A 16,730-nucleotide genomic window follows, 5' to 3' on the forward strand; every position below is an offset into this window, starting at 1 on the left:
GGATCCAGGCCAAGAGGATTCCCAGGCAGCTCCTCGGACCTTGAGGGCCAAGCAGCAATGCTAAGAGCAGAGAGTTTGGCCCTGGGGTCCAAAGGAATGTAGGAAAGCTGAGGGACAGGAGCCAGGCCAGTGGAGCCAGGAAGGGCTCCAGACAGAGAAGCTGAGGCAGCGAGGAGACAGCATTGGGACTGGGAAGACATGGGTTCCCAGGAGAAGTCAGACCTTTGAAACAAATGGAGCACCTGCCTCGCCCTCCACAGCTATGCCCACCGTGCTGCGAGGGTCCCAAATCTGTGTGTCATGATGAATGGTGCCTGAGGTTGGAGCCAGCAGCACTCAAATATGAGCATACTTTAAAAGGATCTAATGAATGCATTAAAAATGGAGATTCTTGGAGCACCTGGGTGGCTCAGTCATGAAGCAATTCAACTCTTGGTTTTGGCTCAGGTCATCATCTCAGAGTCGTGAGATGGAGCCCCATATAGTAGGGCTCTGCACTCAGTGGGGAGTCTGCTTGAGGTTTTCTCCTTTTCCCTCTCCCTCTGTTCCCCCCTCCCTTTCTAAAAGATAAATATTTAAAAATGGGGATTCTTGATTCCTAAACCAAAGATTCTGACTGCAAGAAACACAGAGTCCTGGTTAAATGGTGTTAGAGGAAGTAGAGAAAGTCTGAATCCTTCCCCAAACTCCCATCACTCTCAATGTCTGGCACAATGGATGCAGCCGACGGCCTCCATCATCACACATGCAGGGTGGTACCTCCATCAGACTATCATCTTCCCCAGGAGAGACCTGTGCCTCGAACAGCTCTAACTTCTACAGCAGAGCATGATCTGCTGCTCAAAAACTGTGCACCAAATGAACACATTCCTTGTATACCTCTAAAACTATTCCTATTTACACCACATCTATGTGTGCACAGCCACCCAGATCCCCAACTCTACATGCACAGCTTCCTGGTGCCCAATCCCTGCCAACACTCTGCAAACCACACATCCAAGCTTCTCTTTGCCCTGCGTGTGGCAGCCTTATTCTTTGCACTGTGGTAGGGAAACCCAGCAGTCCCATTTTCCAGGGTGGCCAGAATGCCTCTCCTGGGCCACATCGGACCCTAAGGTCTAGACAGCATATAGACCCACAAAAGCTGAATCATCACAGTAATTCCCCAGAAACATTTACATATTGCTATGCGCCAAACAAGGGGATGACGGCTGCAGTCGGGTGAGGCAGGGGCAGGATACACCCAAAGAGATAACCCCTGGGAGACAGTCTCGGTACTCAGCCTTTGTCTCCTACAGCCCCCACTATGGAATGGGCTGGGCTGGGCTGGGCAGGGCAGGCAGCTTCCAGCCCGAGGAGAGGGAATTGACCCGAGCTAAACATTAACTCCACGGCAAACAGTGGGAGCTGGGACCAAGTGGTACCCCCTCCCTGGGCACAGCACTGGGAGGGGCGGGTGGAGGAGCCCAGGAGAAAAACAGATGGATTTTTGGTGCAGTAATGGATCAATGGAAGAAATCAATTGGAAGAAATCAATTAAGACCCTCAAAGGAAATCCTGCCCCTCCAACCAACTCCAGGTAGGGAGGAGCCAGATGTAGGAGACCAGGGGTGGTAGGGATGGGGGCAGGGAGAGGCAATGAGCAAAGAAAGGAGAGGGATGCACATGGGAAAGTGGCGCCAGGCAGAAAGGCAGAGGGGAGGGAGTAGGATTGAGAGGGGGTCTCATCAGGAGAGATGGAACCATTCTGGAGAAGGTGCAGGAAGGGGGTCGGGGAACACAAGTCAGGAAGACTCTTCCAAGACAAAGGATAAGAAAACAGTGGGAAGACGGGCAGAGCCTTCCTGGAAAGAACAGGCTGCCGAGGCTGTAGGTGGCATCTCCTCGCTCAGAACTTCCACTTTCTGGGGACGCCTGGGTGGCCCAGTGGCTGAGCATCTGCCTTCGGCTCAGATCCCAGGGTTCTGGGATCGAGTCCCACATTGGGCTCCCCACACGGACCCTGCTTCTCCCTCTGCCTATGTCTCTGCTTCTGTGTCTCTCATGAATAAATATATTTAAAAAACAAAAACAAAAACAAAAAACCCTTCCACTTTCTGTACTGCCCCGTAATTCCCAATTTCATGCCCACAAAGCTTTGTTCTCTTGCTCTCCATCTTATGCCTGCCAGACCCACTCAGTCATGCCACAGGATTGGCACCTATCCTTTCCTTCTACCAAAAAGCCAGCATCCCCATCCCAGGGCATCAAGCAGCTTGGGTGCTAAGTCTCTCCCAGCTGCCAGGGCCTTGGCTCTGGACCTCTGATCTCCGACAAGCTGCTTCCCTGGGTTGCCGTGATGAAAGAGCCCCCCTCCCCCCAGGCAAGAGGTAAAGCAAATGAGGACAGTTACCTGTGTCCAGATGAGGCACCGAGGTGGAGATTTGTTCCTGCTCCATCCAAGATGCAAGCCTACTACACCCCAAAGGGGCCATCTCTGGGGGACAGGCTATACCCTTCCCATCCCTATCTTTGCCCTTGGCTCCCCGCTGAATTTAAAACCCTGTTCCTGCTTATCCCATTTCATGGCTACTGAGGCCGTGTCTCCCAAGCTGGGGGCCCTGATGAATGAAGCTGGGATAGCCAAGTGGGGTGGGGGTGGGGAGGTCAAGGATATGGGGGTATAGATATAATCAGGCCTGGGAAGGCTTTAAGGCAATTGTAGATTGTACTGCCTTCACACCTCATGCTTGGTCTGCATGTCATATCCCTGCTAGAGACCAGTAGCTCTCATGCCTCAGCCCTTCCACATGTCCCTGGCGTCTAGCCACTTCCCTCCATGGGCTCCCCATTCTTTAGGCCAAAGTGGTTTGCCATCACGGTGATGAGTTCCTCCTGACACCTGGCTAGACAGGTAAAAGTAAAATGTGCAATAATGACATACCACACCACACTGGTCAGAATGGCTAAAATTAACAAGTCAGGAAACATGTTGGCAAAGATGCAAAGAAAGGGGAACCCTCTTGCACCACTGGTGGGAATGCAAAGTGGCGCGGCCTCTCTGGAAAACAGTGTGGAGGGTCCTCAAAGGGTTACAAATAGAGCTACCCTATGGCCCAGCATTTGCACTACTGGGTATTTATCTACAGGACATAACCATAGTCGTCCGAAGGGGCACCTGCCCCCCAATGTTTATAGCAGCAAGGTTTACTATAACTAACTGTGGAAAGAACCCAAATGCCTACCGATTGATGGAAAGGTAAAGAAGATGTGATACACACACACACAGACACACACAGGCATATTACTCAGCCACCACAAAGAATAAAATCTTGCCATTGACAACGATTTGGATGGAACTAGAGGGTATTATGCTAAGCAAAATAAGTCAGAAAGACAAATATCATGATTTCACTCATGTATGAAATTTAAGAAACAAAACTGATGAACAGAGGAGAAGGGAAGGAAAAATACAGCAAGAGGAAAACAGAGAGGGAGGCAAACCATAAGAGACTCTTAACTCTAGGAAACAGAGGGTTGCTGGCGGGGGCGGGATGGGGTCACTGGAAGACAGGCGTTTAGGAGGGCATGTGATGGCATGAGCTCTGGGTGTTATATGAGACTGATGAATCAGTGTATTCTATCTCTAAAACTAGTAACACAGTCTATATTAATTAAATTGAAGTAAAAAAGTTTTAAATAAGTACATGAATATATATCACAAATGCTATATTTAAAAGCAGAACAGTGGTATCTTGCCCCAGGAAATCACAGAAGTCTATTCACTATCACTATGTTTTGTGTTATTCCGGCAAGAAAAATAAATGCAAGTACGAGAGGAAAAAAAAAAAGTAAAATGTAGAAGACAGACAGGTAAAGGAGGGAGCTGGGGAGTAAGCAGGAGGTACCAGGGGGGCTTTCCCTCCTTCAGATCCAAGCTACCCCAACAACCTGAGATGTTCTCTCCACGGTCAGCAGCGCCGCGATGACCCCCCAGGCTCCAACCTGACCAGGGCATGTGTGACTGTCCCCCTAGAATTGGGATGACGAAGCCCTGGCCTATCCACACGACGATGGCACCTCAGGCAGCAGCACAGCTGGAGCACCACCAGAGGGTCAGGAGACCGATTACAAAGAGGGTTGTCAGCAGAGCTGAGAAGGGGAGACGGGGCAATGCATGGGCAAGGTGAGTGCCTTCTGGAAAACCATGAATGTACTACTGGAGGGCAGTGCTGGGGAGCAGGGGGGCAGGGAGCTGACCTGAAGGCTCCTGGTGGGGCCTCTGCCCGCAAGAGCACAGTCACAGATATGCCACGCAGCAGGATGTGCATCGATTCTGGTGGCTCCGGGGAAACCCCCGGGTGGCAGCTTCCTGATTGAGCCAAGGCAACGGTGCCTAGGGGAACGGCCACGCTCAGGCTCGCTCCACAGATAAGCCAGCTGGCACCATGAGTGGGCCGAGATGCGGGTGGCGCACGCTGCGTGGGACAGACGGCATCCTGCTTCCTCCAGACACCCAGAAGCGGGCAAGCTCGGAGCCAGGGCGTCGGGCTCGGCGTCAGGAGGAGAGCAGGGTTGACGCGGGAGGAGCGGCCCGGGCTTACCCAAGCCAGCCTTTCTCGGGCTCCACCTGTGACACCAGCGGCTTATTTCCCTCCCGAGGTGAAAACACATGAAGACAAAGTGGAAAGAGGAACTAAGACACAGCTCCTGGCATCAGCAGCTCAGGCCGGCTGGAGGTCCCGTCACCTCTCGGCACCACTTCCCTGTCCCTCCTGCACATCTTCCATGCTGCGAGCTGTCCCTGCCCCGAGCAGGCCCCGGGCCCACGGAAGGCAGACAAGGCGCCACACCTGCCCGGCAACGTGGAAACAGCCACCAAAAGGGAGCCACGGGGGAAGACATTTCTGGATGGGCCCCCTGGGGCCTGCAAGACGCCCCAGAGTGAGAGCACGCATCCCAGTCCCAGTCACAGGGTGGCCAGAGGGAGCGCGAAACGCTGCTCAACAGAGTCCCTTGTGCACTTGGCCTCTGTGCGTGATGATCTGTGCCGAGGGGGCAGGCCGTCACGTTTCTGTAATTCATTTGGGGTGAGGGGTAAGAAAGAGGCTGGAGGAGACACTGGGCATCCCTGAGTGTCTCCCAGGAAGGCCCAGGAGAGGATGGTACAGGGCCGCAGAGAGGGAGGGATGGCCAGCCAGAGAAGGGAAATCAGAGAAGGGCGAGGAGGAGGAGCCAGAGAGAAAGGGTAGGGAGAGTCAAGGAAAGGAAGAGTGAGATGGAACAGAAGAGCCTGACTGAAAGGGATCAAGAGGAAGAGGAGGGACGAGGAGGCTGGGGACCAGCCACAGGCTTGGGGACTCGCATGTCCAAATTTGGACGTTTCATTAGCCTAACATGTCCCCAGCCACTTGTCTCCTGTTCCCTGGGGGGCACTAATTTTGCAATCTCGCTCAGGGGGGGTAGGTTTGGTGGGGTAAGGGATGCCGGAGGTCCCACGCAGCTCCCAGGAAAGCGGGGCCCCCACTCCTCCCTCGCAGAAGCGGCTTCGATTGTCTCCAGGATGTGAGCTCCAAGCAGCATGTGGGTTGAAGACCACAGTGGGCCCCAGGGGGAGGCCTGGGGAATGAGGGGGTGTCTCGTGGCTTCTCCTCGACTCAGGCCACCTCGGCCCTGCAACCTCTGCCTCGTGTGCACCAGGCCAGGTGGGCAGAGCTGCCCAGGGCCAGGCAGGCCCAACGCGCAGCAAGAGGTCGGAGCCATGGGGCTGGCTGACGTGTGCTTGCTCTGGGGCATCACGGAGGCCCTACCTCACCCCGCACACAGACACCAGGAACTCTGACTCCAGTCCCTACACTGACCCCAGCGCCCCCTCCCCCAGGTGTCCACAGCTCCATCACCCAGAGCCTTTTCCCACACGCTCCACATGCCCATGGGACCTGCCGAAGGACAGCCTGGCCCTAGGGGAGGTGCAGAGGTGGTACCTGCATGGTCACGCAGACGCCAGTGTGGGCAACAGCAGGCTTGGAGCAGCAAAGAGGAGGCCCCGAGGCCAGGCCCTCCGCTGTGCAGTCCCAGAGGGCAGAGTACAAGTGGCGGGGGCTGGCCGACACTTCAGTCAGCTGCTCTCCAGGGGAAAAGTTCAAAATACTGCAGCCCAGTCTGCGAGACGGGGGTTGAGGTCCCAGACGGGGCTGCATACGCCATAGTACAGCTCCTGGGTGCAGAGCAGCTGGCTGAGCCACCACCACGGATGATCCCGGGCTACCCCTTCACTATGGACCCATGAACAGCAGATGCCTTCTAGAAGGAACGCGCCCCTGGGGCGGTGGAGCAGAAGACAAATTCCTGCCTTGGAGCAGAAGACAAATTCCACTATGTGGAACAACCCCTATACTAACGGGGAAAAGTCTTCTGGCTGCATTTCCCCTAAAATGTCTCTGTTAAGGGAAGAAAAGTTTGGTCCTAAGTTCAGGCCCAGGGCCGTCCCGGTCCCAGAACTCTCCCTGCTTTTTGGACGCCTCCCCCAGCGGGTCCCCTCCATTGAGGCTGGAGGAACCCTGTCCAGGAGTCTAGGGGAGGAGAATGGGGGCCGTCCCTCCTTGGTCCCCCTGAATCCTGCTGCACAGGATAACCAGTGGGTCAGGTTTTGGAGGAAGGAGGCCACTCAGGGGCCCGGCAACTTGCTCAGGCCCACGGGGCAGCCACACCGCACCCCAGACCTCTCTCCACCCCCTACCCCACCCACTTCCATCCCCCACCCGCTGCCCATGCACCCGACAAGAAGAGAAATGGGGATACTTACGTTATACCAACTCTGGCTTTTCTGAAAGGACAAAATGAGAGAAAGGTACAATTAGTCAGGGAAGAGATGGCGGGACTGGCCAGGGTGTGCCTGGCTCGAGGGAAGGATACACAGACAGCAGAGGGAGGGCAGGGAGGAGGAATCCAAATGCAGCTGAATGCTTCCCATGTGGCTGCTTGAGAGGGGTCCTCCTTTCTCAAGACAGCTCCAGAAAGGAGGCCCGGGGAGCAGTCCATGCTGGAAGCCTCACCAAGGTCGGGGCGGCAGGCAGCGGCAGCACCAGCCAGAGCTCAGCTGGAGGGGAGTCGGAGCCCCATCATGAGGTTCTCTGATGGGGGTAAGGGATGCGCTGCAGGCATCCAAGACCCGGTCCCCCAAGGGGCCCTGACCAGAAGCAAAGTGCAGATCGAGACCAACCCAGCCTTCCGCTCCAAGTCAACCCCTCTGTAGAAGGCAAGAGGGGACCCTTCGGGTGCAGGAGGAATAGGGGCCGCCCGGAAACCTCCTCCAACTACATTCTCAGGGAGCAGAGGACAGAGGTTCTCCTTTGTTCAACAACTGGCTGACCGTCGAGGTGACAAGGCAGGAGAGTCCTGGGGGTTGTGCCTCAGGAGGAAGGCCGAAGCACAGAATTAATTGCCAACGGTGCCTCCTCGCTTCGCGGTGCTGTAACTCAGCAACAAAGTCCAGACTCGTGCCAGCTCCAAATTCAGGTGTTCTCCATCCCGGGCCCTGGGCAAAGGGGACTCGTTTTCATGGCAACTGAGAAGGACGGCTGGAACTGTGCTTTGTCTACCTCCAATCTATGGCCGGGTGTCCTTTATGCACACCCCACTTGAAAGAGAGAGAGACAGGCAGATAGGAGCACGCACGCACACGCACACGCTTGCCTGGGTCTCATCTCTTAAGGTGCTGATCCAACAATTTTAGATTGGGGATGGGAGGCATTTCCGGTTATAAAAAGCTTGCCAAGGGTATCACCGCAGCAAAGAATCACTACGGAGGGGAAACTGTGCCTATACACAGAGAGGTGGATTCTGGGTGCCACTGGCGACCTTCACACCCCAGACACAGGGTCTAACAGACCCTGACCCATAAGGGAAGGAAAGGGCAGGCCTGGTGGGGGGAGGGAGGACGGGCGGGGACAGGAGCCAGCTCTCCCATTCCACCAGAACTCTCTAGATGCTCTCCATAGTCATTTCCCAAGAAAGGCTGTCGCGATGGCCCATCTAGAAGCCCCCTATACAAACCACAGCCTGACTTTCTCCTCTAATCCAGAAGTCTTGGCAGGTAAGAGAAGCCAACTATGAATACTTAAAACCAACGATGTCACTGTTGGGGGAGCTACCGTCACATGGGAATCCTGGACCTGGATCTGGAAATCAGCCTGCCAACATGTGGCTGAGGCTCCCCGGATCTGGAGGAGAGTGGCTGGGGCAGCGGCTGCGTCTGACCTGATCTGTGCCTCGGCAGGTCTTCACCCCTGGGCCTGTCCCTCAGATCCCAGGGCATGGGTCTGCGTAGACATTCACTGCATCACGTCTCCCGACACCGGAGAGGCACCCTCTAGGTGCTGCCAGCCTCAACGGCCCCACAGTTCCCGGCATCTCATCAAATCCAAGCCAGGCCTTTCAGACACCTGCTTCCCAGCTGAGAAAACTGTCACCTGCCCTCTAGTTCCTTACCCCATTGTCCTGGCCCTCACGCATGACCCTAGGAGGACAGGGGGCGACAGGAAATAACCTGGGCTGGGTGTGGGGGACCCAAGATCCTTTATGATTACTCCTACACGCCCCTGCCTAAGGTAAACAGGAAAGGTAGATTTTCTTTCTCCCTGTACTGCCACAAGGAGGTGTCCCTTCTCCATCTGTTCAGAACAAAGGGCTTCAGAGTGACAAAGAGCCTCCACCAGGGGAACCTGCGTGCATCTCTGCGTGATGCCTCTGTGTGCAATATTTGCTTTTTCATAAAGGTGGGGGTAGAGGGGGGATTTGTGTTCCCAAGTACTGAACCATCAAGAGCAAAGACTTCCCGACTTCTCCCTCAGCGGGAGCCTCTACCCTCACCAGCCGTCTCCAGGCAGCTTCTTATCTGCCACCACCGAGGGTACCCCTGGGGGAAAGGCACCCCCCTCCTCAATCCACAGTAGCTCCTGGGAATACCCATGGTGGGCATGAGAGCTTGAACTCTGACCAGCCTCCTGGAGGCAAATTTCATCCCAGTGGCTTTGCTCTTCCAGGGCTGAGCCCCGAGCTCAGGGGGCGGGCAGGGAAGCCAGAGGGGCCTACAGACCCCGGGCAGCGAGAACAAAGGTGTCCAGTGGCATGACTTGGGCTGTCTGCCCCTGCGGGTTCACGAGAACGCCCCTCCTTGGCCAAGAGGGCCAGAAGCATGGGAAAAACAGAGTAAGGAGGTGGGGGGGTGGGGGTGGTAAAGGCTCTCGGACAGGTTATGAATGGATTTGGCTAAATGGCTGGGGCAGGGGGAGTCAGGAAAGAATACTCCAAGACAGCTGCTAAGGACGGGGAGCTGAGCGGAGCACATTTCTATTGCCTTCTATTCTAGAAGGGATCTCAAGTACAAGCACTAAAGGAATGTAAGGCCCCTGGAGACAGACCCCACGTTCCCTAAAAACATCTCCCCAGTGCAGAGGCTCCTGGAGTCGGGAAGACGGTGGGGGGGCCTAGGGGACCCGAGGAGGAGAAGAGAGGAGCTCTACTTGGAGGAAATAAGAGAGACTTCTTACTTTGATCAGGTTAAGTCTGTCATACTGGAAAGAAAATCATAGAAATTAGGATTGAAAGACATGGTAAGCGTCAAGGGGAAAGGAGCAGCAAAGCCATAGGGCGGGGGTGACACAGCACACCCAGGGGGGGCCCGGCCTGGCTGGCCTGGAGCAGGGCTCCCCAGCAGTAAAGGCCGCTGGCTCCCCCTCGCGGCCTCCCGCCGGCACTACAGGGTGGAAGCTGGGCGGTGGCACAGACTGCAGGGGTCCAGGGAGGAGGAGAGAGGCCCTGGCATCTTCTAGCTCACTGCTCCGGGCAGGGCTGCACCCAGGAAAGGTCTGCCTCAGTGGTCGAGTTACGGATTCTCTGGAGAGGGGCCCTACTGACCGCCTCGCCCCACCCCTGCAGATTAGCAGGAGGAAAGGGAGGCCCTGGGAAGGGAAGGCTGACCCACTGCAAGCCACCCCCCTCCAGGGAGAAGTGGAAGCCCTCTCCAGCTTGCTTGGAAATCACAGGAGCTCCCCTCCTCGGTGCGGTGTGGACAGGAGGGAGGTGGCCTGGCGAGGAGGCCACTGCAGCTCTGGCCACCAGATCCCTTGCCACGGATGGGTACGTTTGGTCCAGCGGAGGGACAGGGCATCTCCCCCTCACTTTCTGCTCCAGGCCCTGACCTGCGTACGACTTAATTCCCATACTGGTCCTCACATTTCTTTTCTGAAGCCTGTGTGTCTCCCTGCACGCATTTCCCAGACGGACCTCAGCTGCGTCATCGCCTCCCCCTGGGCTGGTAGGGCGTCCCTCTGCCCACAAGTCAGTCCAGTCCTTTTTTCAGTGGCATTTAGAGGATGGTGGTGTCAGGGGCAAGAGTCCTGATGGGCGAGGGAATGGGGTGTGTGTGTGGGGGGCAGCTATCCAAACTAGGAAACTCCAAGGCTATGTGTCTGCCTCCCCTGAGCTCTTTAAAGGGGAAAAAAGGGATGCTTAGGTGGCTCAGCGGTTGAGCACCTGCCTTCCGCCCAGGGCATGATCCTGGAGTCCTGGGATCGAGTCCCACATCGGGCTCCCTGCATGGAGCCTGCCTCTCTGTGTCTCTCATGAATGAATAAATAAAAATCTTTAAAAAATTTTTTTCAAAAGGGGGGAAACCCCCCAAACAACCCAGAGCTCCTGTCCCCAGGCACCTCCCCTTTAGCTCCTTATGAAAGGGGCGGGGGGCAAAGACTAGTTTGGAATTCACGCTCAGTTCTTGGTCCCTACAGTACACCTCATTCTGCCTCTCAGGGCTCCAGCCTGGCTCAGTGGCTCGGACACGTGCCCCTGCCACCCCGACCCAGAAAGGAGTCCTCCGGCCTCTGACGTGTAATATCCGCAGTTACACGTGCGCTGCTACAGGTCAGTGTGGCTTCTGGACAATCTCACACGGGTCTTCTCTCCCTTCCTAGACTGGAGGCTGCCTGGGGATGAGGGGGTGGCGGGAACCTGGTCTGTATGCTTGTTTCCCAAAGAAGACCTACCGTTTTAGCAGATTTTTAAAAATTCTCAGGACTGAGTGCTCACCTCCACCCAGCACCTGATTAAAAAGAGACACCCCGTGGGTGGTGACTGGTGGCCATCAGTAAGTTCTGTGGGGCCCACTGGGTGCCCTGCTAGGTATCGGGTAAGAGGATAGGAAGCTTGCAGCTTCACCTGAGGGTGGAAAGTGTGCAAAGTCCGTGGGCGAACCAGAGAAATGGCACAACCCAATGCCTGAGCCTGGCAACGTGAGTCCTCTTCGCAGCCAGGGGCGTGAGGGGCCGGGGTGGGCTGCTGACCCCAGGGAGTCCCCCTCCTCGAGCACTCCAGGCGGAGCTCCTCTTCCCCCACCAGCTTTTAGCCTGAGGGTCACAGACTCTAGGATGAGCCCTGGAGTCTCTTGTTCTTCCCTCAGGAAAGACAACAGCTGTTCGCCTTCCTCCTCCCCAAAACACTTCGAGAGGCTCAAGACTATTATTAAGTCATTCCTCTGCTGTTTCTTCTCCGGGCGACATCCCACCTCCTTTCTTCGTGGGGATTATTTCCTGAGCCTGCCGTTCTAAAATACCTATTTATTGCTCACGCTGTACTCCCTTCCAAGTTCTGCTCGGACCTCTGAAATCCTGGGGGGGCCGGGCAGATGCTGGCTCTGCCTTCTGACCTGGTGGCGCTTCTGCGGGGACTGTCAACGTCCACCGACCTCCAGATCTAGCACCGTGTCCTTCTGGGAGAATAGTTCTGCTCTGATGGCCACTCGGGATCCTAAGGACACCACAAGCCCAGCGCTGGGCAGTGGGTGGAAGCGGTAAGGGGTGCTGGGGCTGCGCGGCCGTCAGTGGGCAGGCAAACGGAAGGAGGGTGCCAGGTAGGGCTTCCGGGGTCACTCTGCTGCGCCGGGGAGGTCCCCGAGGGAAACCTGAGACCTCCAGTCACCTCGTCCGGGGAATCGGGACTCCGCCACTAAAGCAGGTACAAGGGGGTATCAGGGCCCGGAGCCCAGCTAGTTGGGGCCTCCCTTCCCCGAGGCGGTGAAACTAAGCCCTGGGAGGACTCTGCTTCTAGATGGCTCCATGTAAGGAGGGAACAGGTGCCCAGCCCGAGGCAGTGTTTGGGTAGCAGGCAGAGACAGGGGAGGGGGCGGACGGGTCTGTTCTCCGACTCTGGGTGCAACAGGTGCAACGGGACGGTCCCTCAGTAACTTCAAGCCAGCCTGCCAGGGGGCAGTGGGGCCGGCCCTTCTGGGGAAGGGACCAAGCAAGACAGGGGCCAGAGTGGGTGGGGGCAGAGGGAGGGGTGCAGAGCACTACAGACAATTGGACACCGGAGGGGAGACCAAAGACAGAGAGAAAAGATGGCTTACTTTTGACAGGCGCTTGTGAGACTAAGACCATGCATACAAAGGAGGTATTTGGGAGACGGTGGGGAAGAAGAGGAAGAACAAGAGATCAAAAGACAAATCAGGTGGGAAGCCAGCTCCCGAGTCTCCCAGGGACCCCCCTCCCTCTCCCCAGGGCCTCTGAGTCCAAGCAGCAAAGAGAAGCTTTTTTGAAGGAGCATCTTAGGCAAAGACATCTCCTGCTTCCCAAAGGACTGAGGAGGAGGCTGAGAAAAATCTCTGGGGACCCATCAGTAGCCCAGACCCCACCCCGCCACTTGGGGCTTAGGGTATGTCTATCCTTAGGCAAAGGCCCAGGTTCTCAGGCAGCAGCCCCTGACACCACAGGGAGGGATGCAGGGGCCCGGTCACTGTCCTCCCGGACGAATGAGTACCGAGTGGCATTATTACCAAAGGTGAGGCAGAGTGATAGCCAGCGTGGAGGTTAAAGACCCCACTCTTCTAGAGGACTCTTTTCCCAGCTCTGTAGTGTCCCAAATAATTAATGTTCCTTTCTACCCCACAATTGAAAAAGGAGGCAGGGCTAAGCAGATGACCCCTCCTGGTCCCCGAGCACCCTCTCTCCAAACCCCAACCTACAGAGGGCTCCCCAGCCCAAAGAGAGGTCATTCGGGATCATGGAACGAGTTCCCCCTGGGGAGGGGGGCACTCTGAGGGCTCAGCCGAGAAGACCAAACTTGACTAGGGTCTCCCCTGCCTGTCCCGCCCGGCCCGGCTGACACCAGGGCCCCCGAGGAAGGCCCCCCCAACGCTGGCTTCCCTGCAGAGCATCCCCCGGCAGGGTCCCACTCACCTTGGAGTTCTTGCCGCCGCTCCGGCCGGACTGCGAGGAGCAGCTGCGCTGCACACCCTGCTCCGGCGTGGACGGGGACTTGTCCGAGGAGTGATCTGAGCCCTTCTCCACCATGGTGTCTCCGTCGGGGCTCTGCGGGGTTGGCGAGCGAGACCGTTTCCGGAGGATCGGGGAGCAGGCCGGCGTGCTGCGGTTGGAGTTACTGGCAGTGCTGCAGGGGCAGATGGAGAGAGGGAATGGGGTGGGGAGGGAGGAGGAGGAAAGACAGGCACTCAGTGACTGAAGGCCAGAGCCCGGTCCGGGTCCTGGGGAGCCAGCTCAGGGAGCCAGGGTTAGGTTAGGGCCTGGGGAGGAACCAGGGAGACAGGGCCCCATCTAGGAACTCACAGCACCGCAATACTGCTGCTGGCCGGGGGTGGGGGTGCCAATGAGAAATGGAGATGGGCCCAGAAGGGGCAAGTAGGGCCTTTAGACATTTAGATGGTCATCCATCCATCCAACCATCTGTCTGTCCATCCAGCCAAATACTGTCAGAGCCCCCTATTATATGCCAAGAACTGTCTAGGGAAAACAGAATTTAAGAGCTCAAAGATCCACCAGAGATCATCTAATAGCCATGAGCTCCTCTCCTACGAACCCTGCAGATCCAGTTTCAACATCTTGTTTTGCAGAGATGTGCCCATAAAGATGGTTAAGTATAATCTTACCTCTTTTTCTTTTTTTAAAAAAGATTTTTATCTATTTGAGAGAGAGAGAGAGAAAGTACGAGTAGGGGAGGGGCAGAGGGAGAGGGAGAAGCACATCCCTCACTGAGCAGGAAGCCCAGTGTGGGGCTCTAGGGCTCGATCCCAGGACCCTGAGATCACCATCTGAGCTGGAGGCAGCTCAACTGACTGAGCTCCCCAGACGTTCCTAATCCTACTTTTCCTACTTTTCAAAGCAGTCACATGCATATTATTTCACTGGGTTCTTAAAACACTCCTCCACTGAGGTAGTAATGACAAGTGCCACAACCCTAATTTTTAAAATGAAGCCCTACACATGGCAAAGAGAAGTTAAAGGGTCCTCTGATTGCAGAGGGATTAAAACAAAACCTGGGTCTTCTGACTGGCAATTCACACACCCCAGAGTATTTCCCTGGAAGCCACACTGCTCCCCTCTTTCCCTGCCCAGGGCGAAGATGAACACAGTAGAAGTTCTTGCATTCCAGAGTCCCCTGCAAGCAATTTCATTTCCAACAGGTATCCTAGACACCCCACGGTACCAAGCCACTTACGCCAAGGCTTATAAGCTGTGTAAGTATTTCCTGCTGGATATTTAGCTGTGCTCCTGATGGAACAAGAAAGATGACAAAAGATGGAGTGGGGAGGAAAACTGAACGCAGTTAAGTCCTAACAAGTGTTTGCTTTGCTCTGAGAGGATGGAGGAAGAAAAGACATAGAAAAGAACGTGGTTAAATGGGAAAGAGACGGGAGGAATGGGATGGAAGGCAAGGATGAGATTGAAAAGCCGAGAAACTCAAAGGTCAAGGGGGCGGGGAGGGCGCAGTGAGACGTTGAGGGTCCCTCTTACCCACTCAGCGGTCAGAGAGCAGGGCCAGGCTTCGGGGACAGCCCAGATCTGAGGCTGTGAGGGCCCCTTCATCCCAGCCTTCCCTAAGTGAGTGCTGTGCAGGGTGGGGAACACTGTCATTTGCATGAAGATCCAGCTGTGACCTCAGATGTCCCAGGGGACCCATTTGCAATGAAAACCATGCACCTTTCAGCAGGCCCTTCCACTCAGGGATCCTCAGCAGAGAAGGAAGGCAGGCCAGAGCCCAAACCAGCGAGTGTGGGAAGGAGGGGCAGCAGTGGCGGAGGTAAGGGCAGTGCTCTAACTTTGGAAGGAAAGTGAAACATAGAAGGCCAGAGAAAAGGAAGACAAATGTGACCAGAAGATATATGGAGACACATAGGGTAAAGTCCAGTGTTTTGCTTCACCCAAAAACAGACTTCAGTTTTAGAACTCACTTTACTAAAAATACTTGGGATTTGCAAAAAGAAGCTCTTCAAGTTTGCACTCCATCTCCACCATCTTTATCCTCTGACCAATCCCCCCCCCCCAACTCTTTCACTACTGCAAACCCTGGAGAGAGGGAATTATGTTCCTTTTCTTGGGTTGGAAAAGCAGAGCCTTAGAATGATGGCAAGAAGATGGTGGGACGCAGCTCCAGGGGAAGCCTCTAGAAGGTCTAATGGGGGGGGGGGGGGGGCGCAGACTCGGGTGCTCACCCTTCTGGGGTAGCTGCCTCTCTCTCGGGCCAATTTCAACCCATGGCCAAGTGCTCCAAGGATTAAACTGTCTTCTTGGATTCCTTCTGCTAGAAGAACAGCCAGGTACTCTGCCCCTAACCTCAGTTTACTCAGACATACCAGGGAATGGATGACACCTAGCACAAGACCACAGCTTGGCTCTGGATCTTTCTCTTAAATAAATGTCAAGGGACAGCTTGCTACACAGGTGAATCCAGGTGCAGGAATGGAAGAGATCGAGATCCCTTTATCTTCCAAACTCCCAATCCCCCCTGATAACAGGCTGTTGAGGAGGAGTTCAGGCAGGGGTGGGCCAAGACTCTAACCGGAGGAAACTCACTCCAACTACTCAACACCATGGGAGTCTCACACTCAATGATCAAAATGTCCTTGACATTCCCTCACCGACTAGTGGCCCCCTATCAGCTGACCTGACTTTTAAGGCACCCAAGGGTACCTACATTTCGGCTTTCCATACCTCAGTCAAAACATCAGTCAATAAACTTACATGGTCATTTGTCACTTTAGTCTCTGTGCTTTTAAGGCTACAGATCATCTGTGCTGTTCCCGAAGATCTCTCCTTTCCTCCCTGGTGCCACATACCTCCTTCCTCTATTCCTCTCCCGGCCTTGGACACTGGCTTCTCTGTTGCTAACTCCGCCTGAAGTTTGGTCCTTCCCCAACGGTGAGCCTTTCATTGTCCAAACTGTCTCCTGCTTCAGAGGACTCCCACTTGGCCTTGCAGCAGAAGACTCCCTCCCCTACCTGCTTCTGCTCTGATGAATCACACTTGCTCGCTTCAGCCCAACAATCCGCTGCCAAATGGACGTTCCCTCCAAACACACGCCTCACAAGCTCCTTGGGCTGAACACCACGCTTGCCATCCCCTCGTGCTGAGCGTCCTTCCCCTGCTGCCCCTTCTCCATGGCATTACCACTCCCAGTCTCTCAGGCTGCATCTCACTCCATAAAAAGGGAGGCACTAGATCCCCATCAATTCTATTTGCTGAAAGCTCTCTGACCCATCCTTCCTTCCGCTCCCCCCAGGGCCTCTTGCTGAGACTCTTCCAAAAATAAGTCTTCTAAGCGATCTCTCTAATCTCCATTTCCTCTCCTGTACTCATTCATACCTCTGTCAATCTTTCTAAATACAAGCCTGATACCATCTCTCTGCCCCCCACTAGCATTCACATTAAAGTCCTGAATCCTCAGAATGGAATTCAAAGTTG

General features: G+C 55.3%; 1 protein-coding gene across 2 annotated transcripts in view; it reads right to left on the bottom strand.

Moving 5' to 3' along the window:
* GRAMD1B (GRAM domain containing 1B) overlaps nucleotides 1-16,730 on the bottom strand; it is a 167,542-nt gene that overhangs the window by 32,540 nt on the left and 118,272 nt on the right. For both annotated transcript variants that reach the window (XM_038535847.1, XM_038535846.1), the window contains exons 3-4: nucleotides 13,212-13,422; nucleotides 6,785-6,805 (exon numbers count right to left, since the gene is read on the bottom strand). In XM_038535847.1, coding sequence (XP_038391775.1) covers nucleotides 6,785-6,805; nucleotides 13,212-13,422 — 232 coding nt within the window. The remainder of the gene's footprint in view (nucleotides 1-6,784; nucleotides 6,806-13,211; nucleotides 13,423-16,730) is intronic.

Source organism: Canis lupus, chromosome 5 (genome assembly GCF_011100685.1).
Source record: "Canis lupus familiaris isolate Mischka breed German Shepherd chromosome 5, alternate assembly UU_Cfam_GSD_1.0, whole genome shotgun sequence".
Taxonomy (NCBI): domain Eukaryota; kingdom Metazoa; phylum Chordata; class Mammalia; order Carnivora; family Canidae; genus Canis; species Canis lupus.